Source organism: Chiloscyllium plagiosum, chromosome 20 (assembly GCF_004010195.1).
Source record: "Chiloscyllium plagiosum isolate BGI_BamShark_2017 chromosome 20, ASM401019v2, whole genome shotgun sequence".
NCBI lineage: Eukaryota > Metazoa > Chordata > Chondrichthyes > Orectolobiformes > Hemiscylliidae > Chiloscyllium > Chiloscyllium plagiosum.
Window position 1 is genome coordinate 30,307,066 of NC_057729.1, and position 20,574 is coordinate 30,327,639.

A 20,574-nucleotide genomic window follows, 5' to 3' on the forward strand; every position below is an offset into this window, starting at 1 on the left:
GAAACAAGGAACTCAGACACAGGAATACAAACACAGCTGTATTTTAGGGATTTGCTTTTTCAGAACTGAGAATATTAATTTGTGACTGGAACCAGCTGAAATAAAACTCTCTCAGCCTCTCAAATAGGAACTGTGGTCTTGGGCTAAAACCATGTGTCTTGAGGACATCTTAAGTTCCATAGATAATATCTTCCTGTCATTGTCTGAATTTTAAAACTGTGAGCTTGTAAGAGTTTAAACTTGATTTTCTATCTTTAATATTCATCTTGGGGTTGAAATTATCTTTAATTTCACTCAAGAAAACCTTATAATTGATGCCTTACTGCTACAATAGATGTTGAGTAATTACCTTTTTATTAGAGACAGATTTATTCCCATGCTTCAAACATAAATCTGTGTTACAGCCAACCAAGGAGGGGAGCTGATTCATCCCTTCTCACCTAGTTGCAACAGAAAGTTAAATCATTGTTCCTGAATAACATGGACTGACGTTCTCAATAGTTCTTTACCTAAGTACAGAGCCTCTATAATATTTCATGTCAATAGACACACAGCACCCTCAGGTATAACTACCAGCTGTTTTATTACAAAAAAATGCAGAAGTATGGCATTTAATATATGTGTGATGTAGTTTGCTTTTTAAAATGTTGTTTATAACAAGAAAACATTGGCAAAGTTACATAGAAAGCTTGAGCTTTATAAAACAGTTACATGTAAATAGCCATTCTCTATTGTTGGAATAAACTAAACAAAACATCGACCACCTCTGTTTTAATAAGCTGTCCTCTTGTGCATAGTCTGAAATAATAATGCCACTTGTCACTTCAAGCATCAAACAAACATTGAATGACAGTCACTGGTTAAAACTGCTTCCTTGCAAAGCAACAATTGGAAAATCCTTCTGCTTCTCTACTTGGTGAGAGCATTCAACCAAGAAAATGAAAAGATATGGCGAGGAGAGTCAGTTATGCTTGGTTCACGACTTGTCGTCTGTTGTACAGTGGCTTCTATAGCAGACCCTGGGCTTTCCATCTGTTTTGGGGTGGGAGTGTAGTTGGAAAAGTAAACAAAGTAACTTCATGCAAAGTTAAGAATTGCATATTTTAAAATTAAATAATTACTGTAGCTCAAGGACATTAATTTAGTTTAATTTTTGGAAAGTCAAACATCAATAATATGAACAGATTATAATGTATAAACATGTTACTTTGATTTGTATTTAAATAATATTCAAATGTTAGTTTTAAAAATCATACATTTTTAAGGTTTGACACATTATTATACATTTACCATGTGCAAAATTACATATTTTCAGCTATTAATAGATGTTCAGAATAATTATCAATGAATGGAACATTTACTATTATTCAAACAACAGGACAACAAGAGGACAATTTTCTGTAATATGCACATTAAATGATACTTTTTAGTTTTCAACCAGGGCAAATGGAACAGAGATTGTTTTTTTTTTCTGAAGTGTTTTATGGAAAAAATACAAAATTGTTTATTATATTGTAAAATAAAAACTGAAAGAACTTTGGATGGTGTAAATCAGAAACAAAAACAGAAGTTGCTGGAAAATTTCAGCAGGTCTGACAGCATCTGTGCAGAGAAATCAAAATCAAAATCAAAGGGTTGGTGACCCTTCCTCAGAAGGAACATTAACTTTGATTTCTCTTCACTGATGCTGCCAGATGTGCTGAGCTTTATCAGCAACTTATGTTTTTGTTGCTTGTTACATTGTTGTTTGTGAAAGAATCTGGAATAATTGTTATGTTACCTTCTTCATTAAAAGTCCATTCAACCCTTCTTTGTACAAGTCATGTATTCAATCCTATTCCAAAGGTTGTGAAGTATGACCATCAGTGTCAACATTGAAAGGCAGAAGCCTAGAGCCTAGTGAAGAATAACAGACCAGTACTACATACATTGGAATGAAGACAAATGAATTGAAACATTTAGTCCTGACGTCAAAAAGCACCATTTGACATAGGTATCAAAATCTCAGACAATTTATTGCATAACATTTTAATTTTTTTCCCTTTTTTTAAGGTTTTTATCTCTCTCTTCAATAATAAGGTGGACAGATGAACCGATGTCAACATTCTGCTGAATCTGCTCCATATCCAATCTCTCAGGAATATTTACTGATTCAAATGACAGTCCAATTTCTTTTCCAAAAATGACTGGTTTTATCCAGCACTTCCAACTTGCAATACAGGCAAGTTAAGAACTCTCATTTAACCATTTTATTACATTAAAAAATAATGCATGTTGGCAAGATGAAACAAGTACCAGTAGGTCTGTTCTGGAGCCTCAGTTTTTCACAACATATATTTATGACTTGAATGGAGAATAGAAAGTTGTATATTCAAGTTTGCAAATACACAAATTTAGGAGGCACCATGTGTTGACTATGTTGGAGAAGGAAGTTAAAAAGGAATAGTGTCTACCAATTGTGTTGATAAGAAAAGAAAACATTCATGAAGGAAAAGCAGTGGAATTTGTCTGTATAAATGTTGATGAAATATTTGACTAAATTCCACATGAGAACGCTGGAATGGGAGAGTCAGTATCAGCTTGAATTAAAACCAGCTTCTGGAGAAATTGAGTTGTGTAAATGGTCTTTTTTTTATCACAGACAGGAGATGAGAGACCATGCTGTTTCCTAATATTCAGTGCTAGGATCACTGCTTTTCATTTAATTGGGTAGTATGGATACTGGAATAAAATTCTAATTATCTCAAACCTGGAGGTGTAACAAACAGTGATGATGTCAATGAACTGTGTCAGGTGTCGATACACTTCCAGAATATGCAGGCAACTGGCAAAAGAAATTAATTGCACGGAATTGAGGTATGGTGCTTTTTTTCAGAAGAGATGGGAGAGGTTATGAATACATATATGTTTACATACAGCTATTTAAAAAGTTCTGAAGTGTATTAAGGGACAGAGCAAACTTATGGTTTACATTCAAAAATCTTTTGAAGGTGGCAGGACAGATTAAGAGAGTGGTTAGTAAAGCACATGAAATCATAAATTGAGGCATTGAATACAAAGGAAGGGAAGTTAAGCTGAACCTTCATAGACAGTGGATAGGCTACAACTGGAGTACTGCTTCCTATCCTGGTCACTTAACTTTAGAAAGGCTAAGAGGATCCTTTATTGCTGGAACAGCACAGCAGGTCAGGCAGCATCCAGGGAACAGGAGATTCGATGTTTCGGGCACAGGCCCTTCTTCAGGAATCCATCTGCAGACCTCACTTTCTCCTCCTAAGAGGATCCTTGAAAGGATGCAAATGAAATTTACCAGAATGGTTCCAGAGAAGCGAGAATTTAATGACAATTTTGAGTTGGAGAAGATGGGTTTCTTTGAAGCTGATGAAGTGGAGATTTGATCATGACAGGTTTAGACAAGATGGACAAAGAAAAATTGTTCCCAGCAGTTGATGGTACAAGGCAGCACAGAGTATAAGTTTAGGCTAAGAGATACAGGGAGTCTGTAAGGAAGAACTTGCTTATGCATCAACTAATGATGATTTGAAACACACTGTCTCCAAGGTTGGTGGTAACAGAAACAATCAATCAATGAATTCAAAAGGAAATTTGACAGACATCTGAGGAAAATGAACTTAGGCTGCTATGAGGGTAATATGGAAGAATTGGGCTGACTGGACCAATCTATAGAGAGCTGGTGTACACTTTGTAACACTGTGGAAAAGGTACTTGATCATGATGATAGTATACATTATGATGCTACTTTTACAGTTACATATGATCAGGAATGGAGAAGAGAAGAATGGAAACATTATGTATTCAGAATAATATATATATAGGACTTACTGAGAGAAAGAGAACATTACTGTGGGATGAGAATTAGATGGAGATGTAGCACTTCCAGAGCAACAGTAGTTTAACTAGATAGCCTAGCTTCAAGACTACCATATAGACACCAAATTCCCAAGACAGCCCATGGTGGCTAGAATCTGTAATAGGACAATAACACTGGCTTCAGTCTTGGGAGTAGCACAGTCCATACATACAGCTGTAGTAGCACAGAGCATGCTAACAACAGTATTTGTTTAAAGAATGATAATGGTAATGTTCTCTCAAAGCATATTGTCCACCAGCAAAGCGTCAATATCAGGAAATTGAGGCCAAGTCATGGTCCATGCAGCAGAGAATACAGACAAGAGGGAAGACCCTGCAGACCAGAAGAAAACATTGGAAGACTTTGATGGCAAAGCAGTAGAAAGGGAAACTTCCAGCAACAACAAAAAACACAGTCAAAAGACTTTAATAAACAATGAAAAACTTCCCATTACTTCTCCAAGTCAGGGCCATGAAGGAATATCAGCTCCTGTTGAAACACTGCCATTTCCAAAACAGTTTGGGAATGCTGAGGGCCCACTGCAATTCAAGAATGTAAAATAACCGTGGAGGCAAGAGTTCCAGAGATACAGACAGCAACAGCATTACATGTGAAAGAGGAGAAAGTGAGGTCTGCAGATGCTGGAGATCAGAGATGGAAATGTGTTGCTGGAAAAGCGCAGCAGGTCAGGCAGCATCTAGGGAACAGGAGAATCGACGTTTCGGGCATTAGCCCTTCTTCAGGGCTAATTCCTGAAGAAGGGCTAATGCCCGAAATGTCGATTCTCCTGTTCCCTAGATGCTGCCTGACCTGCTGCGCTTTTCCAGCAACACATTTCCATCTCTTACATGTGAAAGAGCAAAGTTATCAGAACAAAACATTTCTAAATGCAATCAGGCCAATAGCTGATGACATGCTGGTTTAGAAATGTGTAGAAGAAAGTGTTACTAACTACAAATCCAGTGTCAAGTTATTCAAAGCATATTTTGGTTGGAAGAGGAATCTTGAGCCAGAATGAAAAAGATTGAACCAAAGGTTGCAAAGGCAAGGGAAATCAATTGAATCACTTCTAAACAATTATGTTCAAGGGGGGTGCTATGGTTACAAAGTAACTGAAGTTGGGCCAATGAGTGATTGGGACATCAGAGGTACCAGGCATAAACAAGATTGGATTTTCTCCAATCAAAACAAGAAGCCTATGTAGAATGCAACATCGTTTCAGGTTAGGCCTCAGAGTAGGGTCACTATTCAAATTACTACTGAAGCTCAATTTGATTGGGTGAGTGGACCCGAAGAAAGCATTGTAACGCTCCTAAAAGGCTGTCAAAATGGCAAAGAGTGGGACACAAATTCATCACATATAGTGGAATGTACAAGATGTGGATCAAGACAACAGAACAAATGACCTCCAGGGAGTGAGCTGAGTATTATTGATGAGGGTTAGCACACTTTGAACACTATTGCCAACTTGCAAATACTGTATCACAACAAAAGCAAAAAAGAAGACCCAATGAGGAAGAAATTCCTGAAGAAGGAAAGCCATTTCCTAAAGAGAAGATCAAGAGGTCAAAGATGAAGACCAGAAAGGCAAACAAACATTTTTAGGTAAATAAAAGAGGGCCAGCAAAGTGCTGGATTATTGCTTTACAAGTGAAAGAATTTATTAAAGAATTTACTAAGATACAAAGGTGACTGTTTCAATATTGATTGACAGCTTGCCATGGTTAAATACGTGAATATGTAATCAGTAAGCATCAAACTACAAGGTGTAAAAGTTACAGATCTTCAATAATGAAGACAGTTCAGCACTACACACAGCCACAGGGGTAAGAGATCAAGATTCTCTATGTCTTGAGGAACCAAAAGTACATAATTAAGCAGAAATGCAAATATCCAATTAGTTCTCCTAGAGAGAGAATAGGCACAACATTACATGATGAAAATAGTAAAGAATTTTGTCAAGAATCCTATGAGTTTTCAGAGTCTTAGAAAAGCTGAAATAGAAACACCACATTACACTGCAGAAAGTAGTGTATGCTTTGCCAATATGCTTGAATACCACTGGATAAGTGTTCCTCTCACTCTAAAGAAACTGAAGGTACACCTAGACAGCATGTTATGAAGTAACATCACCAGCAATGAAGCCAACAAAGTGGTCGTCAGTCACAAACAAAAACAGAAGTTGCTGGTAAAACTCAGCAGGCCGTGACCATTGACAATAGTTCCCACACCCAACGGATAAGTTTGTGAGAGTCATAGGTCGCACACAACTGAACAAGGCTGCTCAAAAGATAAAACCCAGATGCTATAATCAGAAACAAAAATAGATATTGCTGGAAAAGCTCAGCAGGTCTGGCAGCACCTGTGGAGAGAAATCAGAGTTAATGTTTTGGATTGAGTGACCCTTCTTGACAACTCCTTCAATTCTGAGGAAAGGCCACTCGAGCCAAAACATTAACTCTGATTTTGCTCCACAGGTGCTAGAGACCTGCAGAGCTTTTCTGGCAATTTCTATTTTTACTCAAAGATGTTCACCCAATTTAGTCAGTGGACAACAATTTAGGAAATAAAGAGCAGGGCAATAATTGAATTTCCACAGCCAAAGCATGTCACCAATGTTCAATGCTTTTTAGGAATGGTCAACCCGATGGAGAAGCTCATTCCAGATCTAACCCCAGTAACATGACCACTAAATATGCTACAGATGAAAGGACAACAAAGGCTTTGGAGACCATATGAGACTACAGCATTCAAAAGAACCCTAGACATACTAACACACTTTAACCCAATTTTCTCTACAACAGTAGCTGTAGACGCAACTCCCATAGGATTAGGCGTAGTTTTCATTCAAGTTATAATGATAGGAGCAGAAATCTGTATACTCTGCATCAAGACTATTGACAGCAACAGAGCTGATATATGGTACAATGGAGAAAGAAGCATTAGCCATTACAGGCAAATGAATATATTAAAGAAGATGGTACTTTGATTAGCTTCCCTACAGTGTGGAAACAGGCCCTTCAGCCCAACAAGTCCACACCAACCCTCCAAAGAGTAACCTCCCTCTGACTAATGCACCTAACACCGTGGGCAATTTTAGCACGGCCAATCCACCTGACCTGCATATCTTTGGATTGTGGGAGGAAACCCACGCAGACACGGGAGAATGTGCAAACTTCACACAGACAGTCACCCAAGGCTAAAATTGAACCCAGATCCCTGGCACTGTGAGGCAACAGTGCTAACCACTGAGCCACCGTGCCACCTGACAACAACAGTCACATGTGAGCAGGACTAAAATATCGAGGGGAAACAGACCAGAAATCACTCATCATGCTATTTGGATGTAAATAAATAATGAAAATGCCATTAAGAGTATGAAAACTCAGATTAAATTAATCAGATATGAATACTCAACAGTCTGCATCCCAAGGAAGATGCTGATTACCACTGATGCACTATCAAGTGCAATGGTGGATCAGGCTGAAATGTAAGTCTCAATCCTCACTGAACAGATCGAAGCATCTTCCATTGAGTAACAAGCATAATACTAGCTACAGAGATAAAACTAAAAGAAATTTGTGCAACTTAGAAAACAGATAAAGAGTGAATCAGGATCAGAGAACTTTGTCTAGAAGGTTGCTCCACATATTGTACAACAGAACTCATTCTAAATAGTTACCATAAACAGAAGCAACATTGAAAAATAGGAGATAGCAAACAGGATGTGATCACAAGCTGGTAATATTGAAATCCTTGACAGAACAAATGCTAAAATGTCTAAATCCTAAATAAAATAAGGAGAGAACATAGGGATCACTAAGTGTAGAGGCTTAGTTCATCAGTCCGTATGGTGTCCAGGCATTTCAAAGAAAATATGGAATTTTATATTGTGTTACACGCTGGTATTAACTATAGTCAAGTGTCATTAGAGCCACTAACGTCTCAACACTTCCAGATATAATTTGACAAAGGTCAGGAATATATTTATTCCACTTCTGAGGAAAGACAAATTTAGTACTGTTACATTACTACTCCACATGGATTAAAGTTGCTGCACATCATAAAGTTACAGTGGAGTCAATAATTAAGACATGGAAGTGACTTGGTTTCCATACTGTGTTGCCAGATGAAATGGTTTCAGATAGCACACACAACTTGTGAATGAGGAGTTCCAAAAAATGCATAACGGAGGCTGATGTTAACCACACCACAAGTTATCCAGTTCTTTTACAGAAAAAAAATTACATGCAGAGCAAGGTCCAAACCATAAAGTGATGACCAAGAACACAGGTTGGGTATAAGCATTATGAAGTCATGGCTCCACAATACTGAACAATGGAAACAATAGATACTTATTCTGTGGAACAATGCATGGAAAGAAGATTAAAAACAAATTCCTTTAATACAGGTATAATATCAGGTAAAATATAATGTATCAAGATCATGAGAAAGCAAGATAGAAAAAGAACACAGAAGGAAGCAACAGAAGTGACACAGCTGCACACTCAGGACAAAAATATTGTCAGTTTTGCCACCGAGTTAGAGAGCTTTGATAGGGGACTGGCAAATAGAGAGTGCAGCCCTCAGAATGAAACAATCACAATTGTATATTGTTTGCACACCTGAAGGAAAATTCAGGAGATACAACACATTAATCCTGCTCAAGCCAAGAAGAAAAGCAGTGCATAATTACCACAGTGTGGGGGACACGGACAACTGCACTACATCAGCTACCTCACAGAGTAATACAATAGCTCCAGGAATGGTCCAAAATGGTCACCTTTGTTCAGCAATCAAACAAACAGGGACAGGATGAGCAGTGATCACTCCACAATGTCTCTATCTCTGATATTTGGACTCTGAGGAGTGGATGATAGTGATAGTGTAAATGGTCAAAACAGATTGTTGAGCTTAGGTCAACAAAGTAGACATGTATGTTAGGAATGAAATATACAGGCAAATGAATATATTAAAGAAGATGGTACTTTGATTAGCTTCCCTACAGTGTGGAAACAGGCCCTTCAGCCCAACAAGTCCACACCAACCCTCCAGGAGAAAGTGAGGTCTGCAGATGCTGGAGATCAAAGTTGAAACTTTATTGCTGGAACAGCACAGCAGGTCAGGCAGCATCCAGGGAACAGGAGATTCGACGTTTCGGGCACAGGCCCTTGAGCCTGTGCCCGAAACGTCGAATCTCCTGTTCCCTGGATGCTGCCTGACCTGCTGTGCTGTTCCAGCAATAAAGTTTCAACACACCAACCCTCCAAAGAGTAACCTCCCTCTGACTAATGCACCTAACACCGTGGGCAATTTTAGCACGGCCAATCCACCTGACCTGCATATCTTTGGATTGTGGGAGGAAACCCATGCAGACACGGGAGAATGTGCAAACTTCACACAGACAGTCACCCAAGGCTAAAATTGAACCCAGATCCCTGGCACTGTGAGGCAACAGTGCTAACCACTGAGCCACCGTGCCACCTGACAACAACAGTCACATGTGAGCAGGACTCAAAAGAGATAGCTTTTTAAAATATCATGACGATTAGAATTTTACTGCAGAATTTAAAGGACTTCCTGAGAGTTACTCCTAAATAAAAATAAGATAGAAAAGCAGCAGAGTCATAATAGGTCAATCTCCATAGGACAGCCTCAAGAGTGCTGCACAGTGAATGCAATGAAGAGACTTCATAAAGGGAGCAACAATGTAGTTTGTCCACAGGAGTAGCACAGTCCACAGGAGTAGATACAGTTGTAGAAGCAAATTAACATCTGAATGAATTTAAAGGATGGTCACAGTTATGCTGTCCCAAAGCAAACGTGATGAGCTGAATGGTGTTCTTTTGTGTCTCTGAATTCCATTCATGATTTAGGTGTCATGCACAAAATTGCTTAAAAAGTGAACAGCTGCACACAGTGACTAAAATGACCAATGAAAGTAAAAGCTCTGGAAAGCTGAATTAAAAACAGAAATGCTTGAAATATTCAGCAGATCAGACAGCCTTTGTGGAGAGAGAAACAGACGTCAGATGACTAACCTTTTGTCATAACTAATGAAGTAGTATTGGAATGTTGGTCTTTATGTCAGGAGAGATAGAATTGGAAAATGTTGCAGTAATGCTTCAATTTAGAAGGAGCAAAACACATTTACTAGAATTGTGCTACAAGTTTAAGAATTGAATTGAGGGTAGGCTGCATTCTTCTGTATTTAGAAAGTTGAAAGGTGAAAGGAGGCATTTAAAATGATGACTGTATTTGATAGGGTGGACATAGAGACATTATTTCCTTAGAGGGAGTACAGACTAAGAGGGCTACATCTGAAAAATTAAAGCTAGATACTTTAGGATTAAAATCAGGATGCACTTTCTTTCGCCACATTAAAGATAATGGAAATCTAGCATTCTTTTCCTCAAAAGTAATGATGCTTAACCGATTGACTGAGATTGATACTTCTTTTGTTAAGTAAGGGGATCAAAAGATAAATGAAGTTGAGTAAATAGAGTTAGGTATAAATCACCTGAGATCAAATTGAATAGTTGAACAGATTTGAACAGTTTAGTTACTTGGTGTGTAAAATGTAATACAACTTGTCTGAAAGATGGTCTATGCGGTAATGTGCAAACAACAATAATAATTTGCACATATATAGTACCTTTAATATTGTTAAATCCAAGGTAGAGTTACCAGTGGTATCATAGCTGAAATCAGAAATACATAGAGTCTGGAATCAGAGCGTTGCAGATATATCAGAGGGTTGTTGGGGTGTAGGAGGTTATTGAGAAAAAGAAGGGTGAAGCTTTGGAGAAATCTGAAAATAAGTATGAGAATTATAATATCAAGACACAATTTAACTCAGAGCCAATATAGCCCTGTGAACACGAGGCAGAAAAGTGAATGGTGCTTGGTGCAAGATCGTTTACAGGTAGCAGAATTCATTTGGAATTAAGTTTATGGAAGGTAAATGATGGTCAGGTAGTCAAGAGTATTTTGGAATAGACAGTCTTAGAAGTAAAAAAGGCATGGTTGAAGATTTCGAGACAATAGTTGTGTTGGGCAATGTTGTTGAAGTGGAAGTAATCAGTTTTGTTGATGATGCAAAGGTTGGAAGCCCACCTTTGTTTGTGTCAAATATGATTTCATAGTTCCTTCATGTTCAGAGCTGGCAGGAAAATAGGATGGAGTAAATGTGAATCTACCTTTGGTATTAGATTAGGAGTGAACAGGTCATTAAAGCCATCAGCACTGTATATCCAAGGACTCAGACTTAAAAAAAAAACCTTACAAAGGTATTTTGTCCCAATGTGACCACATATAAAATATTGTTTGCAGTTTTGGCCTCTCTGATTCTTAAAGCATTTTCAGTTAATGGAGTAGTTACAGAGATCAGCTACCAACTTCCTTCCAAAGAATAGTGTTTGCGAGAAAATGAAGAGGTAAAGGGATAAATAAAAATTAAAGAAGGGTGGCCACATTGAATTCAAGGAAACATTTCTGACATGTTCAAAATTTATGCACAAAGAATATGTTTGCAAATTAAGCATAACAAAAGAAAATAGGAAATACAGGAAAAATATTTTAACTGAAAAAGTAATGGAACAAAAATGGACTCTAATAAACTTCAGTCAGGAATTATACAGGAGTTTAATGACAGATGAAATTCAGGTTTATTGGAAATGCCAGAAATTAATAATAAGTTCTTGTGGGATTGAAGGTGCCCATTCAGACTGTTACTGAATCTCATTGTTTAACATTGTGATTTTTTTTGAAATGGATAGCGAACTGAGTAAGTATTCTATTAAAATGAAGCAGATCCTTTGGACTATTAACTGGTTTATTGACAAAGGTAATGAATAAACAATATAACACCAGTATGATACATAAAACAAACATGCATTTGTCAGGTACCTTTGATGATTTCACAATGCTCCAAAGTGCCACACAACCAATGAACTGCTATAGTGCTAATGGAGGAAAACATAGCAGCAAAGTAACATACAGCAAGGTTTCACAAATAGGCAATAAGAAGGAGAAATTGTCACAATACTATGTAAATCTTATGGCTTTTCACTTACTACTGTGATATCACTTGCATCCACTTGAGATGGCAGACAAAACATTGGTTCGATGCCCTATCTGAATGATGACACATCTGTTCACAAAGTATTTCTTCAGCACTACACTAAAGAAGTAAAAAAGGCTTTTAAACTGAATAGCGGAGGCTGGGGATCAAATGTAGAAAGATACTGCATATCAAAAAGTAAAGATCAGGTAAGAGAAGAAAATTGATAATTAACATTGGAGAATTTTAAAAAATTCACTCTCAGGACATGGGTATTGCTGATGCAGCCTGGATTTATTGCCCATCCCTAATTGCCCTTGGTGGAGATGAGCTGCCTTCCTAAACTGCTGCAGTCTATTTTATGTAGGCACACCCACAATGTCATTAGGGAGGGAGTTCCATAATTTTGATCCAACAACAGTGAAGGAACAATAATATATTTCCATAGTGAGTGGTTTTGATGGGAACTTGTATGACATTGTTCCCATACATCTGCTGCCCTAGATGGTAGTGGTGTGTATTTTCTAAGAAGCCTTGGTGAATTTCTGCAGTACATTTTGTGTATAATACATACTGATGTTACTGAATATTGATAGTGGAAGGATTGAATGTGTGTGGATATGGTGTTAATCATGTGGGCCACTTTGTTTTCAATGATGTAAAGCTACTTTAATGATGTTGGAGTTGCACTCATCGAGGCAAGGTTCCTAGTCTCTGACTTGCTCTTGCAGCCATAGTACTTATATGGCTTGCTGAAAATGTTTGCTGGAAAAGTGCAGCAGGTCAGGCAGCATCCAAGGAACAGGCGGCTTATGCCCGAAACGTCGATTCTCCTGTTCCTTGGATGATGGCTGACCTGCTGCGCTTTTCCAGCAACACATTTTCAGCTCTGATCTCCAGCATCTGCAGTCCTCACTTCCTACTTATATGGCTTGACAAGTTCAGTTTCCAGTCAATGATAACACCAGGAAGTCGATATTCAGAGATTCAGCATTGGTAATGCTATTGAACATCAAAGGGTGATAGTTAGATTCTCTCTTGTTTGAGATTCTCATTGCCTGGCACTTGTGAGCCCAAACCTAGGTATTGTCCAGGTCTTGCTGGATTTGGACATAGATTGCTTCAATATCTGATTGAAACAGTGGTTAGCTGTTTCACGGCGCCAGAAACCCAGGTTCAATTCCAGCCTCGGGTGATTGCCTATGTGAAGTTTGTAGATTCTCCTTGTGTCTGTGTGGGTTTCCTCTGACTGAAGATGGTTAGGCCAATATAATTTCCTTGAGGAACTATTACAGAAACATCTTGGAGTTGAGACAACTGACATCCAACAACCATAACTCAATTTTCTTTTGTTTCAGGTGTGACTCTAACAGCGAGAGGTTGACTTTGTTTCCATTGATTCTAATTTTGCTTGATGTTACACTTGGTCAATAGCAGTGTTGATGTCAAGGGCTGTCACTTTCACCTCATCTGTGGAATTCTGCTCTTTTGCCCATGTTTGAACCAAGGTTATAATAATGACAGGAACTGAATGGTTTAATTACGAGTGATTGAGAGGAGACTTACAGGTCTGCCAGTTGGTTAAGTCAGATTTGTCCTGCATTTGTATACAGGACATGTCTGGGTATTTTTCAACATTGTCAAGTTCATGCCAGTGTTGTAACTGTGCTGGACGAGGCTTTTAGAAGCACAGTAAGTTCTGGAGCACAAGTCTTCAGTACTAATGCTGGAATGTTGTCAGAACCCTAGTCTTTGCAGTATCTAGTGCCTTCAAGCCATTTCTTCAAATCATATGGAGTGAATCAAATTGACTGGAAACTGAAAACATTTTTGATGCTGGGGACCTTCAAAGCAGCCATAATCAATTTCTGACTGACAATTGTTTCAGATATTTCAGCCTTATCTTTTGCATTGATGTGTTAGACTTCCTGATGACTGCCATGGTGGGATTCAATGCCCCCAGAATATTACCTAGGTCTCTGGATTATTAGTCCAGCAACAATACCACTACATCAAATTGCATTCTTCTAAATACAGAAGTATGATCTGATAGCTATTTTGGGGACATGGATGCAGGATGACTAGAATTGTGTCCTGACTATTTGGGAGCATCTAACAGTCAGAAAAATTGGGAACTGGGTAACAGCGGAGGGTGGAGCTATTACTCAAGGATAGCATTAATGCGATGGTTAAAGATGATATTGGTTTAGGAGATCAGGGTGTGGAGTTGACGGGTGAAAATGAGAAATAGTAAGTGGAAGTAATCACTTAGTGGGAGTAGTCTACAAGCCCTTTAATAATAACTGAGGTGTCAAACAGCCTTCTTCTGCTCTTATTTTGTATGTTCATATGCACTACATAAAATGATATTGGCACATAAGGAGAGTAGAGCTGAAAATGTGTTGCTGGAACAGCGCAGCAGGTCAGGCAGCATCCAGGGAACAGGAGAATCGACGTTTTGGGCATAAGCCCTTCTTCAGGAAGAAGGGCTTATGCCCGAAATGTCGATTCTCCTGTTCCCTGGATGCTGCCTGACCTGCTGCGCTGTTCCAGCAACACATTTTCAGCTGTGATCTCCAGCATCTGCAGACCTCACTTTCTCCACATAAGGAGAGTAGTCAGGCCTTTGTGACTGTGTTGGCTATATATCTAAGCTACCCTTTTGCTTGTACTCTTTTGCACTTTCACATTCTTATTTTCCCTTCATGCATTTCTGCAATTTCCTTTTGAAAGTTTTTGATTGAATTGGCTGCTCATCATCCTTATAGTCACCATCATTTCAGATCTTCTTCACGAAATGTAAAAAAAAATCAATTTGTCACACAAGTAAATCAATAAGAATACCATTCATAATTCACAACTTTATTTTTCACAAATAACACTATAATCAAATAGTGCTCTCTGATGAAAGGAATGCAGACAGACTGAATGTATAAAACAAATTACAGATGACAATCTGACAATTTGACAATGAAATGTATGACGTTACAGGAAATCATGTCAGTCCTACAATGGATGATAACCACTCCTGCAGAATAGGTATTAAAATCTTTCTCCACTGACCTGTATGACAGGTGATGACACTTCATTTTCACTGTCAGACTTTTTCATGACACCTGGTGAGCCTTCAGCAGTTCCAACAGAGTTGTGCTCTGACTCCAGTTCTTTCTTTGTTGTTGATGTTGGCCCAATCTGATCTTGACAGGTGACATGCTGGACGGCATTTGGAGCAGGCCCAGAGGAATTAATTACATGCCATGAATCACATTTTTGCCCCCCTGGGTACAGTTTGATTTCTTCATCAACCACTTCCAACAATTGTGTCATTTTTAAATCATCAGCATTAAAACTTCCACTTAATATAGCATCCTGAGCAAGGACAAATATAGATTAAAATGCAATGTCAGTAGTTGTCAACAATATCATAATATTTCTGTCAGTTAGTAATAATCCAAAGCCTCTATGAAGCAATAGTACATGTTCTGTTAACATACTTGAGTTTAACTTGAACAGCAACAAATCAAAACTACACATTACATTCAACTGCACTACAGCCTTTTGTAACCATTCTATGAAATGGTACAATAGGAACATGTCAACTAGCTCAAGAACAAAATGTAAAGTTAGAGCAGCCACCAAAATATGTTTTAAAGTGTTCTAATTAACATTCAAGATAAGACAACGTTAATAACGTTCTGCAAATGCACTGTACATTTTTGTTCAGTTAATACAATGAAATTCATAAATAGGTACCTGCTGTACAATTGCTTCAAATTCCTCAACTTCAGTTTTTTCTTGTCCTAATTTACAGGCTTCAACATCTATCAGTGGAATAATTGGTTCTCCACCTGGAGGAATTCCATCCAATATACATGAAGATGCCACTTCTGATTCGCCTATTGGGCATACACTATGTACAACAATTGGAGATGCCGTAATGGAATCCATGGCATTGACAGTATCTGAAAGTGGATCATTGAGCTCTTGCTTTGTAGATATGGCAATTGTACTACCTGGAGGTTCAACCATAGATTCTTCTATGACAGAGACTTTGTCTGGAAGAAGTATAGTTGTAGGAGTAAGGATTTTTTTTGCTGGTTCCCCAGTGTCTGTAGTCAACATATGATTTTCTTCCATGTTAGAGGCTGCATTTGGAACATCTAGGAATGTCTCATTGGATTCTTTTGTTTCAGGAATTGCATTTACAAGATCTGAAGTCACAATATTTGACTCCTCTGTTGAAAGGCCTTCATCCTTTACAAAATGAGATGCAGAATTCAAAACTTCCTCAGGAGGAACATCATCCGCTGCATCTGAGGACTTTGTATAGACATCAGCCACAACACCTGAAGACTCAAAATTGGTCTCCTTTTCTGAAATTTCAGCCATTGTAATTGTATATGCACTAGACTCCTCAGAGACATCAGCCGTAGCATCTGAAGATTCAGGGTTCAACTCTTTTTCCTTTGAGATCCCATCTGCAGCACCTGAAGACACTGGGCAGGGATCCTCATTCACTTTATGGACATCAGCCACAGTGCCTGGAGTTTCACTGATGGTCACTTTTTCCTCTGGGACTTCAGCCACAGCACCTGAAGACTCAGAGATGGTGTATTTTCCTTCTGGGACCTCACCCACAGCACCTGAAGATTCAGAACTGAGTTCTTCCTCTTTAGAGACTTCACCCATAGCATCTGAAGTCTCAGGGATGATTTCCTCTTCCTCTTCAGGGACCATAGCCTCAGCACCTGAACACTCAGAGCTGGACTCTTTTTCCTCAGGGACTTCATCTGTAGCACCCAATGAGTCAGAGTTGGGCTCTTTGTTTTTAGAAACATCATCCACAGTACCTGGAGATTCAGAGCTGGTCTCTTTCTCTTTTGAAACTTCAGCTACACTACTTCGACATTCAGAGCTGGACTCTTTGCCCTCTTGGACCTTAGCTACAGCACCTGGAAACTCAGAGCTGGTCTCTTTCACTTTAGAGACTTCAGCCACAGTATCTGGAGATTCAGAGCTGAGCTCTTCCTCTTTATGGACTTTGACCACAGCATCCAAAGACTCAGGGATGGTTTCCTCTTCCTCTTCAGGGACCTTAGCCTCAGCACCTGAACACTCGGAGCTGGATCCTCCTTCCTCTGGGGACTCAGCCACAGCACCTGGAAACTCAGAGCTGGACCTTCCTTCCTCTGGGACCTGAGTTACAGCACCTGGAGATTGGTGTCTGGGCTGTTCTTCCTCTGAGACCTCAGCCACAGCACGTGGAGATTGAGAGCTCGACCCTCCTTCCTCTGGGACCTCAGCCACGGCACCTGGAAATTTAGAGCTGGACCCTCCTTCCTCTGGGACTTCAGCCACATCACCTAGAGATTGAGAGCTGGACCCTCCTTCCTCTGGGACCTCAGCCACGGCACCTAGAGATTGAGAGCTGGGCTGTTCTTCCTCTGGGACCTTAGCCACGGCACCTGGAGATTGAGAGCTGGACCCTCCTTCCTCTGGGACCTCAGCCACATCACCTAGAGATTGAGAGCTCGACCCTCCTTCCTCTGGGACCTCAGCCACGGCACCTAGAGATTGAGAGCTGGGCTGTTCTTCCTCTGGGACGTCAGCCACGGCACCTGGAGATTGAGAGCTGGACCCTCCTTCCTCTGGGACTTCAGCCACATCACCTAGAGATTGAGAGCTGGACTCTCCTTCCTCTGGGACCTCAGCCACGGCACCTAGAGATTGAGAGCTGGGCTGTTCTTCCTCTGGGACCTCAGCCACGGCACCTGGAGATTGAGAGCTGGACCCTCCTTCCTCTGGGACCTCAGCCACGGCACCTAGAGATTGAGAGCTGGACCCTCCTTCCTCTGGGACTTCAGCCACGGCACCTAGAGATTGAGAGCTGGGCTGTTCTTCCTCTGGGACCTCAGCCACGGCACCTGGAGATTGAGAGCTGGACCCTCCTTCCTCTGGGACCTCAGCCACAGCACCTGGAGATTGAGAGCTGGACCCTCCTTCTTCTGGGACCTCAGCCACAGCACCTGGAGATTGAGAGCTGGACCCTCCTTCCTCTGGGACCTCAGCCATGGCACCTGGAGATTGAGAGCTGGACCCTCCTTCCTCTGGGACCTCAGCCACATCACCTAGAGATTGAGAGCTGGGCTGTTCTTCCTCTGGGGCCTTAGCCACGGCACCTGGACACTCAGAAGCAGGTTTGCTCTCCTCAGAGACATCGAACCCACTACCTGCAGACTCAGCATTGGACTCTCCCTTCTCAGCGACCTCAACCACAACAAATGGAGTCTCAGTAATGGACCCTTCTTCTTCCTGACCTTCAAACAAAGGACCTGAGCACTCAGCACTGGGTTCTTCCACTTCAAAAACTTCAAAGATTTCACCTGATGATTCAGGATCGGGCTTTTCCTCCTGGTGAACTTTATCCACAGAACCTGCAATGTTGGGATCCTGATTTGAAGAAAAAATATCTGGAGTTCCTAAAGTTTCTGTGGTGATTTCTGTTGTGAAATGGATTTTAGCCACATTATCTAAAGATTCAACATTAGATTTCTCCATGGTTAAGACTTTGGTGATAACATCTGAAGGTTCTGTCCTAGGCGTTTCTAAATGTCCAGTCACAATTTCAGTGTCTTCATTCTTCTCTGCTGCACCTTCCTCATCTTCAACTCCTTCTTCAGTTTGCTCTTCAACTGCAATTCAACATGCTTCACATTATTGTTAAATAACATTGAAACAAATGAATTCAAAATATTTGGGCCAATATTCACTTAAAACAAATTTACATTTATGGAAGTGATTTGGTTTCTTTCATTTCTATTTCTTTTGCTGGAATGTTTAAACCAATGCTAATGTACTATTATTTAGCCTTATGAAGACCTAGAATTTGTGAACCAGTTTTAGAACTATAATTTTACTTTGATAAGAGAAATGTAAATTGCTGATGAAGGAGATACATCAACAATGTTGATACAGTACTTGCTTTTAAAGGCAACAATGAGCGTTAATTTTAGTCTAATAAATGTATAAAAGATAAATATTAAGAATTAGGCATGAAATTTTCTAAGAAATGATCAATTGCTATGAAAACATCATTTCAGGCTGGGATCTTAAAGAAACTTAGATTTATGGGTATTTCAATTTACCAAAGAGCAAATTAACAAAAAGTTGGAAGAAATAATTCTCAAAGAAACAGTAAATCTTTCTTTACACAATGACTTCATCAGTAATACATCAAACTGGTTTGCTTTATGGTTATTCAACAAAACTTTTAGCTTCCACTATGCTAATTTGAAAATTAGTACAACATCAAGCCTCAAAGAAAATAAATTAGAATATGAAAAGGTGTGGTGAAGTCCAGCACATTTACCAAATCTGTGCATACAACTAACAATCTTCAGCTATGGTGAAGTCTTATTGCAATCATGTCAATTACTGTTTTATTGCAGTACTGTAAATTGCAACATAGAATTCAACACAGTGCACAACAAACCTCCTGTCAGGCCCAAAAATTACATTGTTGCTTATATTCATAAATTTACCCCGTCATCCCCTTACAGACACAACACGCTCAGCTCGCATGAGCAGTTGGCCTCAATTTTTCAGTCCACTATGTATGCTTGATTTACTAAAATCTTATAATTTAGTACATAGGATCAAGCAGGATATGCAGGCTGCATTGTTTAAGACTGTTTGCATCAGATATCAACAATATTTCAATCTGGCACCTCCCCATATCTATGCCACTGGCTCATTTCTGTACTCTGTGCATAAGTTAACTCCATATTTGTGGAGGGATTTTGACATAACAAAATATGACTTATGTGCTGACAACTATGCTACTAAAATATAGAGTCACTCTTAACATGTTGGTTCCTCAATCTATCTTAAACATTAACTGCAGAAAGGAGTTTTACATGAGATAAGTTGAAGAATTTAACTACTTTTCCTGACTTGTAGAGAGTGAAGTTTGAATCATTCTTAAAAATTAATTAAACTTAGCCATTTTGAGTGTTTATGAATTGGTATTACAAAAGTGGCATCAAATTTGAATTGTTTAGGATTAGGTTGGTAAGTAAAGATTAGAAACAGAAATGCAAGAATAGAGTGTGGTTATAATATTTGGGTTTTAAGGAAAAACCCTAGTCACTGACTAAAGAGAAGTTACAAAGACTGAATGTGTAGCTGATGGCTTTGGGAGCTGTCTTGGCTCAGTGGTGGCACTCTTCTTTCCATGTCAAAAGATTGTTGGGCTCAGGTTCCAATAGAGAGACTTCAGCATCAAATCCAGATTGATGCTCAAAGTGCAAAACTGAGGGAGAACTGGAGTGTCACCGATGTTGTTTTCAGAAAGGACATTAAACCGAATCCCTATCTTTTTCACATGAATGCAAAGGATTCCATTGCACTATTTTGATAAAGAGCAGAGGAGTTCTGTGAAATGTCATGGTCCATAGATTATTTGGTCATCATTGCATTGCTATTTGTGGGAGCTTGCTGTATGCAAATTAATTTCTACATTATCACAGTGGCTACCCATCATAAAGTAGTCCATTGACAGTGGTACACTTTGAGATGTTTTAAACCATGATGTTATTGAATAGTGAAAAAAGCTGTAAAGGTCAAATAACTACTCCTATTC

General features: G+C 39.3%; 1 protein-coding gene across 4 annotated transcripts in view; it reads right to left on the reverse strand.

The window, feature by feature from the left end:
• Nucleotides 1-272: 272 nt before the first annotated feature.
• The window catches only part of LOC122560132 (flocculation protein FLO11-like), a 47,634-nt gene continuing 27,332 nt past the window's right edge, over nt 273-20,574 (reverse strand). The window contains exons 8-12 of one of the 4 annotated variants that reach the window (XM_043710412.1): nt 16,563-18,625; nt 15,687-16,511; nt 14,997-15,302; nt 1,781-1,896; nt 948-1,032 (exon numbers count right to left, since the gene is read on the reverse strand). In XM_043710412.1, coding sequence (XP_043566347.1) covers nt 1,801-1,896; nt 14,997-15,302; nt 15,687-16,511; nt 16,563-18,625 — 3,290 coding nt within the window. In that variant the 3' untranslated portion in view covers nt 948-1,032; nt 1,781-1,800. Of the gene's footprint in view, nt 1,033-1,780; nt 1,897-11,946; nt 12,054-14,996; nt 15,303-15,686; nt 16,512-16,562; nt 18,626-20,574 lie in introns of those variants that run through there. The other 3 variants (XM_043710411.1, XM_043710410.1, XM_043710413.1) reach the window with 3 other exon arrangements.